We start from the raw sequence: 17,688 nt of genomic DNA, 5'->3' as shown, positions 1-17,688 counted from the left end.
GTATTACACCTAATTTCTGAGCAGGGACATTTTGGTTTGTATCTTGAAAACATATGTTTTGGCAAATTTTGGCAAATACTAAGTGATGACTACCGGGAATTCTAGGTGATGAAATAAAGTTGTGTTTATAAACATCTAGAGGTATCAATAATGAGGAAGAGAATTCATTGGATACATCTAGGGTATGGCTAGAAACAGAATAACAGTATCAGGCTTCCACGAAAATATTAATTATAGCAATAATTCACATGTCCTTTACCTATAAAATACTTATCATCCACATTACCTCATTTAATTTTTATTTAAGTTGTAAAATAAATACATTTTAGAATTTAAAAAATTTAGAAAAAAGAATTAAAATTTTTTTTTTCGACCATAGTCAAGAGCTCTGGATTAGTTAGTCATCAGGTTACAGGGGAGAACGCTTGTCCTTGTTTTGCCATCAACTAGTTACATAAAATGCACAAGTTATTGAACATCTCAGGGCTTCAGTTTTGCCATCTGTAAAATGGAATACTCCTGCAGGATTGAGGTAATTCATCTCGGTGTTATATAAGCGTAAGGGACTTTTTTTTTTTGTCTTTTTAACACTGCAAAGTGTATTTAGCGTAAAAAGTAATAAAATTTACGTTCTCCTAAGGCTGAGAGGGTTGGAGTGATCATCTAGTCTGGTCCGAATGACCCCGGCTGACAAGATCATATCCAAAACAACCCATCAGAGAAGAGACTTTCGTATTATGAAAAGGCCTTTAATGAGGAAGCCTTTCTCAACTTCAATATTTTCCATCTCTTAGTTAATCCAGTTTCTTCAATGAATTTTCAGCCACACTAGCGATGTCAAAATTTAACTTTATAGCTTTACAATCATACTGGAAAATGTACTATCTCAGGCAAGAAAACATTTAAATATGCATGTGTGTCTTTCCTGGGAGACAAAACGTTTGCAAACTACTTTCTTTGGTGCAGCTTCCGCTTTTCACAAGTTCAACGCATGCCAAGTTTCTGGCATAGATTCCTTAAAAAATGTTACTCAGACTACTGTCCAAAACTTCCCATGATTACTGGAGTCCTGCAGTAACTCTACGCGTTATGTGGGCGACGGTGCAAAAAGACACATTCTTCTGTTTTAAAACAATTTCGGGGATTTAACATTTAAAAAAAAACCCTCTCATTTTTGCCTGTTCCGACAGCGAGTACACCTGCAGCCCCAGAAACCGCGCTGGGCGTTAGCCACCGACGCGCCACTTAGGGGGTCCACGGCTGGGGTCCAGGGCGGGGTTCCTTCCCCCACCTCACCCTACCTCTCCTCTCCCCCCGAAACAAAAAGACCCGCGGGGCTGGAGGGGGGGAAGCGGGGCTCTTCTAGCCGATCGCTCAGCCCCACTCCTGGGGTCCGATGGCCAAGAGCGAGAAAGATAGAGAGCGAAGACCTCCAAGGACACAGAGGGGCCGGTGCCCAACATCAGAAGGAAGGAAAAGGTTTTCCAAGAACCGCTGTCTTCATTTCGGAGCCCGGTCCCGGGCGCTGATTGGCTTTAGCGCGGCGCTGCCTTGTGACGTTACACTCTTCTTCGCCCGCCCCTCGCTCCCTGTCCCCTCCCCCCGGGGTGGTTTCGGCTGTTGGTCCGGAGCAGCTGAAACCGGTTTGAGAGAAGCCGTTTCCTCCTTCTCCGGACTGCCCCAGGCAGCCCTCGCGAAGCGCTCTCGCGGCACCCGCGGCGACCGCCACCTCGGGACGGAGAGGGGCCTGGGGCAGCCGCGCCGAGCGGATTTTCTCCTCCTTGGTTCTACCGTCGAGAAGGGGGCCTGGGACCTGACGCTCTCCCTGAAGCGGCAGCGGGGGCAGCGCCGGGGGAGTCTCGGAGCCCGTAGTGGGGAGGACCCTTCTTTTCTCCCTCCCGACGCCCCCTCCAGCCTCGCCCTCCCTGACAGGTGAGCGCGCGGAGCCGGGGAGGATGATGGGGGAGGGGCACTCGCGCGATGTGCCGCCGGTGGGCAGGTGAGCTGCGAGGCGTTGGGGACAGGTGTCCGGTGAGGACTGTCTAGCCTATGGGGTCGTGTCCTCACCCCCGAGGTCTAGGTGAGGAGGGAGAGGAAGGGCGTGTGGGGACGAGCTCGCCGGGGACAAGGGACCCTTTCCCCACACTGTCTTGAGGCGGGGGAGCTGCCGCCGAGGGATGCCTGGAGCGGGGAGGTCCCCAACAGAGGCTGGGTGGAGGGGGCGAGGTTCTCTTCTGGCCGGAGGGGGTCATCAGGGGGTCGTGTGGGACGATCTCTGGGCGGGATCGCCGGCTCCTCGAGGTCTGATGAGTCTGGGGAATCTGCTGGGAGGTAAGGGGTTGGCACCCAGTGTGGGGAGAATGAATAGATTCGAGTTTTGTTTTGATTTTTTGTCTTACTAAACTGAGACCTGGTTGATGAATCTGCTTAATCACTCTGCCCCTCTCGGGTACCGGACCGCAGCACAGCCTCATCTTGAGCTGTCTAAATAAAGCCCGAGTTGCGGGCTAATCTATCTGTCAAGAAATTAAGTGCTCCGCCTTGTACCAAGGATGAAACAATTCCTACTATCAAAAAGCTTTTAAAATTCATGAACTCCTAAGGTTCTCTCCTTAGGCTTAATTGAGCAAGTCTCTTCTTTGTCTTTCCTGTTTATGGTAATGTTTGTCCTTTTCAACAAAAATACAAGATTATATCAGCAAAGCCCTTTAACTGTAAATTTTAGTTTATGCGTCAGTTCTGTAGACATCAGATGCCTATACAATGTATACACAGGATTAGGGGCCCATACAGACAAATTCAAATAATCCCTTCTCCCAAGGAATTTATATTCTGTTGGAACGTTAAATGTTCATTTTAAGCCCTCAGCTTTTTTAGTCATGGAAATCCAGAAAATTTCTTTTAAAACTTCAGTTTACCTCAGTGAAAGGAAATGGTATAGAGCATTTTTGCATTGTATGATTCTTCAGCATAGATACTGGAAAACATCAAGGACTCCTGTCATTCAGATAATTTGACAGGTAGTCTTTTCTTTCTAAAAGTTTTGTTTCATGAATCTGCTGTATATGTTCAACATTACTTGGAGAATTTTGTTACTTTTTTTTTTTTTTTGCTATATTTTCTAATGTATGTTAAATAAATACACCATAGAGTCATAGTTCTGGAGCTGGAAGTGACCTTAGGATGTTATTGAGACCAACCTCCTCATTTTACTGATGAGGCAACTGAGCCACACAGACTGGAAGTGACATGCCAGATTACACACCCAGACCAAGATGAGATTTGAACAGAAGTCTCTCTCCTCTCCGTTCCCAAGGCTTTTTTCATATGCGTTGTATATATAGATATAGATATATAGACATATCTGTAACTATATATCTATGTATCCTAGGAAGATTATGAGATAACATTTTCTCCAATTGTGGAGGATTGTTTGTAGAAATTCTTGCAGAATTCTGAAGTCATGGCTTGGGGCAGGGGGAGAGCATCATGGAATATCATGAAAATCTAGAGCATTCATATTATCCCCAGGAATACTGGATTTTGGGGACTGGAGGGAATGTTCCAATATGAATGCTTAAGAACGCTGTATTTTTTATTCCTAAAATTATACAGTTTTAATGCTATCAGCCCTTTGGATTGTTTTAGGAGGAAAGAACCTTTCTTTCTTTGACATTTTTTACTGTCTCTTTAAGAGACTGAGTGGTGGAGTGGATAGAGAAAGTTGACTGGCTTCTGAGTCTGGAAGATCAGGGTTCAAGTCCCACATCAAAGTACCCTAGGCAACTCTATGAGTTTCTTAGTTGCAGAGAAGGATGATGACCTGAATTGGTAGAGCCAGCTTCCTCTATGTTGCCTATACCAATACAATCACAGGTCTAGTCCCTATCCCTATTATTCTTATGAAGTAATAATCATATCTAAAGTTATATGGTCCTTTAAAGTTTGAAAAGTAATATGAGAGTGTGTGTGTGTGTGTGTGTGTGTGTGTGTGGTGTGTATATGTATATACACACACAGAGCTTCTCATTTGGTCCTTACACAATCTTGTGAAGCAAGTACGTCTTGAGTCATAGAAAGGTCAAGTGGCATGATTAGGGAGAAATAACAACCTATTGGGAAGTGGGTAGTGCTGCAAAACTGCATCAGAAAGTAGGAGGGAGGCAATTTTGAATGGACCCATGCCAACAAACATGAAATGGAGAATCCCAAGTACCTAAATCTAGAAGTTTTCTTTGCTCTTCTGCAGTAACTAAAGACATGTGTATCCAGTGCTACTTTAATTCTAGGAGGGGACAAGAAGAAATTGAAAGTTTTTCCTTTTATTCAAAAAAGGAAAATTGTGAATGATGGTTCTTTTTGGCCATTCTTCTAATGCTACTGGGAAGCTAAAAATGTTTGTAATTTAAAACTCTTTTATTAAGTTTTATTACGAAAAGGTTCTTGTAACTCTTTTTTGTTCCCAAATTTAGGGAGGTAGGTTTACTATGTGAGCCAGAAAAAATTTACCTGGTAAAAGATTTCATAGGGTAATGACAGTTTAAAATTTACTGTCATGTATTTTACTGCCAACTTACTTGAGTTTTTTAAAAATAACAAATAATATAGGCAAGCTCAAATAAGTAAAATAGGGTGTTTCTCTTTCATTTAATTTTTTCTGTTTGAAAAACATTAATTTGTGGGAATACATAAATATGACTCTTTGTCTAAGATGACATTTTATTGTAGATTATAGGAAATTTGGTTAAAATAAAAGTTAAACTTAATGTAAAAATGAGGACACCAAACATCTCTAATCTTTTAAGTTCTGTTTTATGTATTTTATACTTGGGGAGATATCTCTCTCTCTCTCTCTCTCTCTCTCTATGTATATATATATATATATATAACTATATATCTGTATCTATCTATATGTCTATATCTATATATGAAATTAGCTGACTTTACAGCCTCCCCTCTCCCCTATAATTGGGATGTTTTCTTGAAAGGAAAACCAGAGAGACTTTCTCTGTGAAACACTATGAAAAAGTAGAACAGAATTTTATGTTGTCAGTACTAGATTGCTGGTAGTACAGGTCATTCTGGGTGAGAAAACCGCGGTTAAATCCTGCACCAGAATTTTGGCTCATATCCATGTTTATGAGTACAATGCAGTATTAGAGAGCTGCTATACTTTTAGAAATATGGTAACAAGTTTTGGGATGAGATATAAACTAAAACTTTCTTCCTGGAATCTAGAAATAAGGGCCGTATATAGTAAATATTTATAATTAATATTTAGAGGGGCAGTAAAGTGTATTGGAAAGACCACTGGTTTTAGGTTCAAGTCACTCAGAACTTTAATACTGACACGTTGACTGTGGAAAAATCACTTTCCTTTTTGAGACTTAATTTCTTATTTTGTAAAATGTATCACTTATCTCCAAGGGTTACTATAAAGAAAGCACTTGGATCTATGTACAGCACTATAGAAATGTAAGGTTATTCCAATCATCCATATATCCCTGTGGGTAACACAGCTTCTCAAATCATTTTTGTTTAAGGAACTGTCTCTTGACCTCATTCAGCAATCTCCTGTTACTAAGTAGGTTTTTTACTGGGAAGAGTTTGCACTGTTGCGAGCAGTTCTATCATGAACTTTGATAGTTCATATTGTGTAGGATGGGGAGGGTAATCTCTCTACAATCCCTCCACACCTTAATAAACTTGTCAAGTTGTTGTGGCTACCTTCTGGAAATAAATCTCTCTTAACTAGGATGGCTGAAGATGCACTTCAGTAACTGGGTGCACACTTTAAGCCTTTCCTTTGGTACAGTATCTTAGAAATTGTGCCCTCCTGGCACACAGCTTTTGAGAACCCAGGATTGCTTTCATGCCATTCTGAGGAATTAAAGGACTTGAACGAAGGTGTTTATTATAAATCAATGAATTGGCATTTTTGTTTTTGGTTAGTATGAATCATTTTCTGAGAGCTAGTTGTATCTAGGTGGACTGACATTTAGAAATCTTGACCCTACAAGTTTTAAGATTTGACACCAACACTTAAGGTGACTGCTGAGGTGCTGCCACTAGGAATGACAGCCTCTGCAGTCAGACAGCCTCTTTGGTAGCTAGCATTGTATCTGCCACCAGCCAGTGTTAGATAGATCACATAGCTACAGGAGGAAAGAAATGTAGAACTAGCCCAAGAGACTTTTTTTTTCAGGCAGAGGATCTCAGGAACGTAGATCCAGAGGTGAAATGCAACCCAGAAGGTCATCTTGTTATTTCTATATCAGTCCAAGAAACTTGTTACGTACATAGTATTTATTCTTAGAAATAAAACATATTAATAACACCTTTAATTCATTTTGGAGTGAACTTCCCTGTATTGTTTAGTTTTTTTCTCCAAATAATTTTTTTTTCTAATTAAGGCTGGAAGTGAAATGTCTGTCATTCTGCAGCTAGGGTGATAATAGCTTCATGGACCTGTAAAATTGTAAGGTTTGCAAAACACTTTGTTCACAACAGCCCAGTGTGTTAGTGCAAGTGTTATTATCTAAGCTTTTAGGTGGGTAAGTGACGATTAGAGACAATGTTAACGAATTTGTCCACATTGAGGTTGCCAGGCTAATTTGGGCATATTCTTGTTTATATATGTTTATGTGGCTTTTATAGCTATTCATAGTTTATATAGGTGAGTTGTGTCCATACAGTTATTGGATATAGTTACTATTTATTGAGCACTTATTTCAAAATTCTATGTTCTCTGTGTAGGAAAACAAGATATAGGAGTATCTGTACTTGGGAAATTGAAAATAAATGGTCTAAAAAGACAATATGTAAATCAGGGCATTATGCAACCTTGATAAATCAATAGAAGATAAGAGAGTTAGAAAAGTGATTGTCGTACTTAGAGACTAGTTGAGGTGGCTTTTCTAGTGGAATTAATAAAAACATTCTGTAAAGTGCTTTACAGCTTTAATAAAGAAGAGTAGGTGGGATATCTCAGGTGGAGGAAAATGATATACCATTACAGTGTTTTAAGCTTTCTTGGGTTGAGAATGTTCTCTCTTTTAATTATTACCATATTTCCCCATGTATAAGATGCACCCTTTTCTGGAAAATTTGGGGTCTAAAAACAGGGTGCGTCTTATACAGTGGTTGTAGATTTGTTTTGCTTGCATTTTTCAATTTTTCTGCGCTTGTTTTTGCTCTCGTTGTAGATTTTTTTACTTGCATTTCCCGCTTTTTCATGCTTGTTGTCTTTGTGCTCATTGTTTTGCATTTGTTAACGGTATATTAGGTTACATTTTGCCACATTCTGCCCAGAAATGGCTCAAAAAAGATTTTTGTACAGTGCTGAATTCAAGTTAAAAGTGATCCAGTTTGTAAAAGTGAATGGAAATTGTGCTGCTGAACATAAGTTTGGTCCTCCTCCAACTGAGAAAACAATCTGAGACTGGCTATGTGTGGGAAGAAGAAACCCTACTGAAAACGCCGTGGCAGAAGAAGGCCATGAGAGGCAAGTCAGCAAAATGGCCTGATTTGGAGAGGGGATTGAAGAGCAAAGGGCAATTGGAATCCCTGTGTCCACAAAGATGGTTCAGCATGAGGCAAGAAGAATTTCTAATGAAAAAGAAGTTACTGATTTCAAAGGAGGACACAATTGGTGCTTCAGGTTCATGAAACGGAATGAACTAAGCATGCGTACACGCACCAGACTTGCCCAAAAGATGCCTGAAAGCTCTGAGCAGCAGGTCCTTGGAATTTCATCATATTATTGTATGAATTTTATGATGAATAAAACTTGAGTTCAATAACTTTATGTAATACATTTTTTTTTTCAAATTTCGGGCCCCAAATTTAAGGTGCATCTTATACATGGGGAAATACTGTAGCTCTTTTGAGTTAGGACTCACTTTTTAAAACCTTTTTTATTTTTTCTCTAGAAGTACCTAGTGCAATGATCATAATATTTAAAAAAAAAATTAGAGCTAGGAGGGACCTTACTTAGATTAGACCATTTGGTACAGGGATTCTTAACTTGAGACCTTTGAACTTTAAAAAAAATTTTTATAACTCTTAATATATTTGGTTTCCTTTGTAATTCTACTTATTTTATGCATTTAAAAACATTATTTTGAAAAAGTCCTCCAAAGGTTTCACCAGATAGTCAAAAGGAGCCCATGTCAGAAAAGCCCTGATCTAGTACAACTAAATATCTTAATCATTTTGGTATAACTGAGATAGAGTTTACATAAACAAAAGTAAGTTAGAAAAATGTAGAGTAAATTAGTAAATGATGTGCAAAACTAGAGTGATGATTTTTAAAAATTGGTAGACTAGGCAGTGGGTTGCCAACTATGTATCTCCTAGGTGAGATTGTTACTATAACCCATGGAAGTTGTAGTTCACCATTATATGTCCTGGCCTTAGTTTTCTTTCTTTCTCTTTTTTTTTTTGGCAAGGCTATCAGGGTTAAGTAACTTGCTCAAGGTCACACAGTCATTAAGGGTCAAGTGTCTAAGGTTGGATTTGAACTCAGGTCCTCCTGACTCCAGGGTCAGTGCTCTATCCACTGTGCCACCTAGATGCCACCTTAGTTTTCTCATAACCTTCCAGAAATGCTATGTCAGAGTTCTGCAATTGAGGAGGGAGTGTCAGGGTATCAGTTAATTAGATCTTAGATCTCTAGTTGTTAGATAAACAGATAACCTCATCTGTTGACCCTTTTATGTAGTGGCTGGATGGTAAGAGCAGTAGCCAGCATACCAAGAGTAGTTGAAGGCAGGGATAGGGGTTAATTTTGAGAATATCCCATAATCTCGTAGTGATGCTGCTGGATTCAATTTATGAAGAGAGGGTTCTCAGAACCAGACTGTGCATTTAGGCAGTCATATGGCACTTGTATGGTTTGGAGGAAGAGGGGTCATAGTAAAGTGTGTGTGTCTGTGTCTGTGTCTGTGTGTTAAAACTTGCCAAGAAACTCAAGTGACCAGGGTTTTTACAAGGTTTGAATTGGTATTCACATTCCTAATTGTCTGGTATAAAGATCTTCCCAGGATTTGGGGAGAGGTGTCTCAACAGTAAACAGAAGAAGAAAAAAACCCTTCACCTCAGAGGATGCTTGCCCCAGTGCAAGGGTTACATTAAAAACTGGTTTTTATTGTAGTTGTGTATAGAATGGTAAAGAGGACGTTGGGGACCAAGAGGCTAGTCATCCAAAGTTCTGAGAGATAGATGTGGGAGTGGTAGCTGTAGAAATGGAAAAGAAGATGTGGATCATAGAAAAATCACAGAGAAGTATCAGCAGGACTTAGTAATATATTAGATGTGGGTAGTAAGGGAAGAAAGAATGGAAAAAAATGATTCCTTCACTTGTAGCCCAATGGGAATTGAATGATATTGATACAGTTTGTAAAGGGGAAATTGGAAAAGGTGACCTGTGATGGAGATGTTGAATACTGACTAATTATATTATGTCTTAGAAATTGAATGCCATCATTGATGCCAAGTACAATTTGTTAAACAATGACTACTATGTGAATTAAATTTATTTCAGCTCTTGCCATTTTGCTAGAATAGAAACATCTTTTTTTTTTTCATGCTTAGTTCATTTATAGTAAAATTGCTTCCCTCTACCATTCAGAGCTGTTTCAGAAAGATAGTAGTGGAGACTTCAGAACGGCTGCTTATCAAAAGAGGGCATATGTGACCAGAGAATCATCACACCTTCATCATTAGTTATAAATATATCCGTAAGGGAAAGTTAGGAACTTTAATAGCGTAAAACCTGAGGTTTCTATTTAGTATTTTTTTTTATAAATTTCCTCCCTCTGATTAGTTCCAAGACATAACAAATGCTGGGAGTGAGCATGTGCTGTTATTAAATTATACTTATTTTATACAATGGCCCTGAAATGAATCACTAGAGCAAAAGTTGGGGTTCAATAATAGTTCATCTCTCTAATGAATTTTTAAAGTTGATTACAAATACTGAATGCATTTTAGGTAAGACAGTATTTGTAGTTAATGTTTTCCTGTGTTATATATTTTTTTCTAGATTAACATCCTAAATAAATCTGCCAAGATGACACCTTCTCAAGTTACCTTTGAATTAAGAGGAACTCCATTACCAGGTATTGAAAAATTTTACTTTTTAAATTTTTACATAGCATTAACATCTTCATTCTAGAATATTTTAAACTATAGAACTGCTAATAAAAGGAAGAAATTAAGGGTACATATTTTAAATGTTTTGCAAAATATGTTTGCATATGTTCTTTGAAAAGGTTTTTTCTCACCGAAAGAGGAAAAGGATGGGGAAGGGAAAGTAAGTATTTATATGGAGCCCTTTATGTGTTAGGCACTGTGCTAAGCACTTTTTACAAATATTATTATTAGTAGTAATTGTAATAATACTAGCTAACATTTATATAGTGCTTACTATATGTCAGGCACTGTGCTAAATGCTTTGCAATTATTATCCTGTTTGGTCCTCACAGTAATCCTAAGAGATAGGTGCCCATTTTGCAGATGAGGAAACTGAGGCAAACAGAGGTCAAGCAACTTGCCCAGGATTACACAGCTAGTAAATGTCTGTGGGTAGATCTTACTGACTGACTCCGGTCCCAGTACTCTATCCACTAATGCTACCTAGCAATAACCCTGCAAGATAGATGCTGTTCTTATCTGAATTTTATAGGATACTGGAGATAATCAGCAGAGGGAAGGCACTAGCATTAATGAGGATCAGGAGAAGCTTGGAGAAGATGGAATTTAGCTGAGACTTGCAGGAAGCTAGAAGAGAGAATATTGCAAGCAGGGGGAAAAGCCAGTGAAAAAAATGCCTGGAGTCTGGAAATAGAGTGTCTCGTGTGGAACAACAGCAAGGCATGTGTCACTGAAATGCAGATGGGAAGATGTAAGAAAATTGGAAAGGAAAGAGAGAGTCATGTTGTGAAAAGCTTCAAATGTTGAACAGAAGATTTTATATTTGATCTTGGAGGTGAAATCTCATTAGAATTTATTTAATGGTGGGGGAGGGACATTGTCAGATTAATTTGATAGCTGAGCAGAGAATAGGCTTGAGTAGGAAAAGATGAGGCAGGAAGACCAACGAGAAGGTTGTTGCAACACCCTGGAAGTAAGGAAATAAGGGCCTGGCCTGAGTTGGTGGCAATGTCAGAGGACAGAAAGAGGCTGAGATATTACAAAGGCAAAACTGATGGGCTTTGACAATTGACTAGATACATGGGAGGGTGGTGACAGAGACTGAGGAGTCAAAGGTGACACCTAGGTTATAAGCCTGGGTGCCTGGGAGGATGCTGTAATAGAGAAGAGTAATAGGGAAGATATCAGTGAAAGAGGAAAAGATCTTATATATTCAAAAATATAGCAGCTCTTTTGGTAGTGGTAAATGGGAGGCTTAAGAGGTACCCATCAATTGGAGGATGGTTAAATAAGTTATGGCATATTTGTAATTGATTTAGGACAGTGCCTAGCATATAGTAGGCATTACAAATGCTAGCTATTATTTAATTTATTATTAACTAATTAATTGTAATTTTTAATTATAAGTAGTTACTAAAAACCCACCTTGAAAATAGTTGCAACTTATTTGCCAATGTTGGTTGCTGAGTACAAAGGATAAGAAATTCTGTTAGTAACTTGATAAAACTCTTCAAATTGACATAGACTCTCATACTTGGAGACTTTAATAGAAGGGTGATAAAGTTTAGTATAAAGAGAAATATATGTGAAGTTATGACTTAGGAAGAAAAGAGTGAGGTCAGACATCATAGATTAAGCAGAAGCCCTATGCCTATTTATCATGAACACTTTAAAAAATTCCTAGGCACTGGACATGGCAAGTACCAATAAGATCATAAGGACTGAAATTGATTTAACAAATAAGAAAATACACATACATGAGTTATCTGGGTTTATATCATCAATTCATCAGAGTGAAAATCTGTATAATAATCAAGAAGAAAGAATAGTTATGAGAAAAAGATGGTATAAAACTAAGATTTAGTTAAAACTAAAACTAAGATTGATGCTGACTTGTCTAAGAAAGTTGTTGAAAATAAAGAATGGGAAACAGACAACAGAAACATATTAATACCAATTATTTCATTAAAAATTTTAACCAATGTAAATTAATTACTGTAACCAGGAGACCAAAGAGGCCAGAAAACACCTTAGTTAATATAAGTTTGGCTTTCTTGCCAGAGAGATGGCTATCAAAGGCAACAGCAAGTTAAAATGTAAACTCCTCTGTGCAGTCTTCTAAAGCAGGATCATAGATGTTTATGAGCAGCAACATCCCAAAGCAGAAAAAAGCAATGGGATATAAATCACTCTAAAAAATGCTTGGCAAGATGTCCAATTAAACAAAGTCATTTTAACAAACTTTTTTCATTAGGGATAGTGGAAATATCACACAATCCTTCAGGTGTTTATACAGGAAGTAGAAATTTTTGCCAAAGAGAACAAAAATGGGAAAAGCAGGCAGATCGGATCAAATCTATCCAGAGGAGACTTATACTTTTATGATGGTACTGAGAGACAAGTCTGTCTGAAGGAGGAGATACTAATCAATCAGCAAGCATTAAGCACTTACTTGTGCCAGGAATGCCAGGGATAAAGAAAGAAATAAAAAATACTTTTCAGAACAAAATGATAACTTACAGGCTCTTTTATAACAAAGTTACTCCCATCAGGAGTAACACTCACGATTCCTTGGAAAATACAGCAACAACAATAACTGTGTCTAGAAATTTCCTAATAAATAACATCAGGAAAGGTATAAAATGCAAAGATATATGCTTGCCAAAAGTATTTGCTACTGTGACTGTAAGACATCTGGTATAGAGTCCAAGTCAAGGAGAAGAATTCCCTTGGATGAAGAAGTCCTCCAGATTTATTATTTGTGGTTACTTGTGTTGATTGCATTAAGTCCCAGAATGTTTCAGGGCCTCCTGGAAGATAATTTGTAATTATTCAAAAGAGTTTGACCTGTCTGCCCATATAGAAGAGACCAAATGGATGAAGATTATCTTTTGCCCATGTTTCAACATGGATCTGAATAGATATCCGTTACAGTTTACTCAACAATATGTGTGTCTGGATTGGATGGAACAGATAGGCAATGATGAGAGGTGAAAAGGAGGAAGAGAATGGTGTGGATTGCTTTCAGCAAATTGCAGAACACTTTTTTGACTTTAAATTGTCTATAAAAACAAAGGACCATGTTTTCAATACAAATATTTCACCAGTATTACTGTATGGCAGCAAGACCCAGAAAGAAACTGTTTCAGAAGAGCTAAAGATGAGCAACACATAGATGGTAATGAAAAGACTCATGTTGGGTGTGTGCAAGTGGCAATGTATAACCAATGAGGAGCTCCAAAGGAGAATAGAAAAGGATGTCATCAAGGAATTGTATGACAGAAAAAGAACATGAGCAGGTTATGTGACAAGGATCAAGGGATGATAGGTGGACAGCTAGAGTTTACCACTGCCACTCTCATTGTATTGAGAGAAGGTTAGGAAAGCCTCCAGCACTTTGAGTGGAATCACTTCCCTAACTTTTCAGGAGGAAGGGCATGTGGATTGATTATAGATATACATTGTTTGAGGAAACTCCCAAATTGATGTGATTATAGATCCATTGAGTACCTCCTGAACCTAGCACAGCCAGCTACATGGTACATAAATGCTTGCTGATTGATCCCTTATTAGTCTGTTTCCTTTTCTGTAAAGTGACACAGTTGGACTAGATGACCTCAAGGGTCTCTTTAAACTCTAATCTTTCATCATTCCGTAACTGTCTCCTCTCTTTCCTTCTCTTATCTTGTTGAGTGTTGTCAAGACACCTAAGATTATGTATGAGTAATAGAGGCTCTTGTACAGCCTGGGAGAAAAATGGCCACTTTTCCTGTTCTTCTTTGTTTCTTGCTGACATTCTTTAAAAAAAAAATTTGTGTGACAATAGCGTGGGGAAAAAAACCCCAGTTCTAATCATTGTCGTACAGAAACTCTTCACTTTTGTTGCAGTTTATATGAAATGGTGCTTTAAGCTGAAATAATATTTTCCTACTGTGGGAATAGGACTTGCTTTCAAATTTGAGGACCTGATAGCCATTTTATTTTGATAGAAATGATCACATAGACATTGTTGAAATTAGTTTTTGAAGTGGGAAATAGTTAATCAACCAAAATGCTATATGAATCCCATGTACCATTTAGTTTTGAAAGTCCATTTAAGTCAAATGAGATGCTACAATAACCAGTCACATAAAGTGGCTTCATATGCATTATAATGTATAATAATCCTATAACAAATTGAAGCTAAAGAAATATATTTAGGTTTCTAGATTACAGGAGGGTATATTTGGGAATACTTTGGGCCACTAGATTATTTTTTGAAAAACTTACTATTTATTGTATTGCCTCTTATTAGATTTTACTATTAAATACCCATTACTAATAATAGGTATTTAAGGTCAGATTGTTGACCATCTTGCTGATCTGGGCCTGTGAAGAGAGGATTATGTTGAACTAATTGCAATTAATTAATCTTTTTTTTTTCCTTTCATAAACTAAAAACTGAGATCACACCTGTCATTTAAACTAACTCATTATTTATGACACTCTTCAAGGAGAAATTTTTGCAATATGTGGAGATTGTGACACTTTGGGAAATTGGAATCCTCAATATGGTGTGGTTCTTCAACCTGAAGAGAAGCCAAGTGATGGGTAAGTATGAGAACATTTGTAAGTATAAGAACATTTGATGATAATATAGTAACTTTTTATTCAGATTTTTAAGTTACTCAAATCTATGTAACATATTACATTTCTGAAAAAATAACACAGGCAATCAACAGAAATTTTTACAACCTTTTTCTTTTTTTTTTTTTTTTGGTGATTTCAAAGGCAGGTTCTATCAAGCTCTAAATGCTTCCAAGGATGGGCCTCGTTACTGTCTGTATACCTATTATTAATGGATAAGTTGGTTAGAAAAAGCTTATTGCTAGCTGCAGAGGGATGAATTTTTTTGGTCATAGTAACTCTGGAAGTTATTTTTTTAAACCAAGTCATACAGTAATTGACATCTACATCAGTGAAGCTAATGACCATTGATGGCATGTTAGTGAAATATGAAGTATTTCCTTTGGTACTAGAATATAGTAACTAAAAGAAACTCAGAATTGGATGGTGTGATATAAACTTAGGAATATAAGTGTCATGTTGTGGTAGTTATGTTTGCTTATCTTGCATAACAAAGTGTGTGTTTAATTCTTTAAAATTTAAAGAAAACCTGACTTATTTGTAGCATGATTTTTCAGTATTAGATAAAATGAATTTTTAGAATTAGACTAAATGAAGACCATGGTAAAATATTTTCTTTTTACAAATGCTCTAATATTAATGTATGTCTTCTACCAGATTTCCATTTTGTGCTTCTATCTCCCATTCATTCTTCACCTACACAATGTCATTAATGACATTTAAGGGATACTACTATTGCTTTCCCACAGTGCCTGAAGGACCATGGTACTTTTCCATTTGACTGCAACTGAAACCTTCTTTATGTGTTGTCTCTTCCATTAGAAAGAGCTTTTTGGGAGCAGGGATTGCCTTACTTTTTTATTTGTATCCCCAGCGCTAAGAGCGGTGCTTTGCTTATAGTACTGTAATCATTTAAGAAATACTTTATGCATTCATACAGGAAGTGCACATTGTGATTTATGCCTCTCATTATTTTGAAGAACTACACTTTGGTGAAAGATACACACTGCAAAAAAGCATTTGTTCAGAAAGAAAGAACCTACAATGTGCTGGGCATTGTGCTGGGCCCTGGGGATATAAAGACAAAAATGAAACAGTCCTTACACAGAAAGAGCTTGCATTCTCTTGGAGGAAAGCAGCAATGTATACAGCTAAGTAAAAACAATACATATACAAAATAAATACAGGGTAAATTAAGTAAAAGACTCACGAATTAAGCATTTGTAAAAGAGATTGGTACAACATGAAATAGTGTGGCAGAAGAGTTATAATGCTTTATAGGGGTAGGGAAGAAAGACCTTTCTGTGGGTGTTTGGATGGTTAGGATAAGTTCTGAAGGGGCTTGTTATTGCCTCCTCTGAACTATGTCTTCTAACGTATTTAATGCAGCCAGATAAATTAGTGTTGTTTATTATAAAAACATAACCAAGATAGTGTTTTAAGCTTGGTCTTTAGGCTGGAAAGCCAAGATTCCCCAGGAAAATACCATATTAGTGTTTTGTATATATGTGTACATATTTAAAATAAGACATAAAGAAGTTAATTTCTTTTCAAATGTTAATTGATTTGGTTGATTGGTTGGTGTTTCAACAATCTGGCTAGCAGCTGTTGTGGGGGTGAAAGACCAACACAAGCTCAACAACAAGCACAGTAGCAGCATGCTCCAAAAGCCTGGGTTCTTTTGATCTGCTTTACTAAGGAAAGCAACATTAAGGGGTTAACAAGCTTACTTTAATTCAGCGTACAAATACTATTCACTTAGTTCAGGGGAAAAATCCAGCACCCTGAACTTCGGAGCAAATACAAACAAATTGCAAACATTGACAGACAGACCAGATACAATTCATAGTTACCAACATCTAGGTTCAGCCCGGGAGTTTATAACAAGGGCTGGCCCAGAGTCATGCACGCCACCATGGCTGTGGGTAAGAGCTCTGAAAAAGAGAAAAGAGAAAGCCAACTCACCCACATGACCTGTAATTGTCACAAAGAGGAGACTTAAACCCACGTGGTCTAAAAGCCTCTGATGTCCCCAACATGTCACCCAAACTCAAGTGTAAACTAGGCCCTCCCCTGAGGCAAGGAGGTCACCATGGACTCTCAATCTAATCAAGGAAACAAAAGCCAAATTCTTCAAGGGCACTTGGTTGAACTGAGTGCTAAGAGCCCATTTTGTTTACCAATATAGTTGGTTGTCCTTTTCTTTTTTTAATAAGTTTGTTTATTTTTAGTTTTCAACATTCACTTCTGTAAGTTTTAAATTTCCTCCCCCTCCTTTGCCTCCCCCTCCCCAAGAAGACATGCAATCTGATACAGGTTCTACATGTACATTCCTATTAAACATATTTTCACATTAGTCATGTTATATAGAAGAACTAGAAGAAATGGGAGTAACCATGAGAAAGAAAAACATAAAACAAGCAAAAAAAAAAAAGAAAATAGTTTGCTTCGATCTATGTCCAGTCTCTATATTTCTTTTTCCACATGTGGATGGCATTTACCATCGTGAGTCTTTTGGAATTGTTTTAGGTCCTTGCATTGTTTGAGAAGAGCTAAGTCTATCAAAGTCAATGGTCGTACACCGTGGCTGTTACTGTGGTCAGTGTTCTCCTGGTTCTGCTCACTTCACTCAGCATCAGTTCATATAGGTCTTTCCAGGTTTTTTTGAAGTCTGCCTGTTCATCATTTCTAATAGCACAGTAGTATTCCATTACATTCATATACCACAACTTGTTCATCCATTTCCCAATTGATGGACATTCCCTCAATTTCCTGTTCTTGGCCATCACAAAAAAGAGCTGCTATAAATATTTTTGTACATGTGGGTCCTTTTCCCATTTTTATGATCTCTTTGGGATACAGATCTAGAAGTGGTATTGCTGGGTCAAAGGGCATGCACACTTTTAT

At 37.8% G+C, this 17,688-nt stretch overlaps 1 protein-coding gene across 1 annotated transcript in view; it reads left to right on the top strand.

The window, feature by feature from the left end:
* Positions 1 to 1,599: 1,599 nt before the first annotated feature.
* GPCPD1 (glycerophosphocholine phosphodiesterase 1) overlaps positions 1,600 to 17,688 on the top strand; it is an 88,533-nt gene continuing 72,444 nt past the window's right edge. Inside the window, exons 1-3 of the mRNA XM_036750260.1 lie at positions 1,600 to 1,932; positions 10,046 to 10,121; positions 14,649 to 14,745. Of these exons, the coding sequence (XP_036606155.1) occupies positions 10,073 to 10,121; positions 14,649 to 14,745 (146 nt within the window). The 5' untranslated portion in view covers positions 1,600 to 1,932; positions 10,046 to 10,072. The remainder of the gene's footprint in view (positions 1,933 to 10,045; positions 10,122 to 14,648; positions 14,746 to 17,688) is intronic.

The sequence above is a fragment of the Trichosurus vulpecula genome, chromosome 3, assembly GCF_011100635.1.
Source record: "Trichosurus vulpecula isolate mTriVul1 chromosome 3, mTriVul1.pri, whole genome shotgun sequence".
Lineage (NCBI taxonomy): Eukaryota > Metazoa > Chordata > Mammalia > Diprotodontia > Phalangeridae > Trichosurus > Trichosurus vulpecula.
The sequence above is the reverse complement of the archived record's forward strand: the minus strand, read 5'-3'. Positions and strand labels throughout refer to the sequence as shown.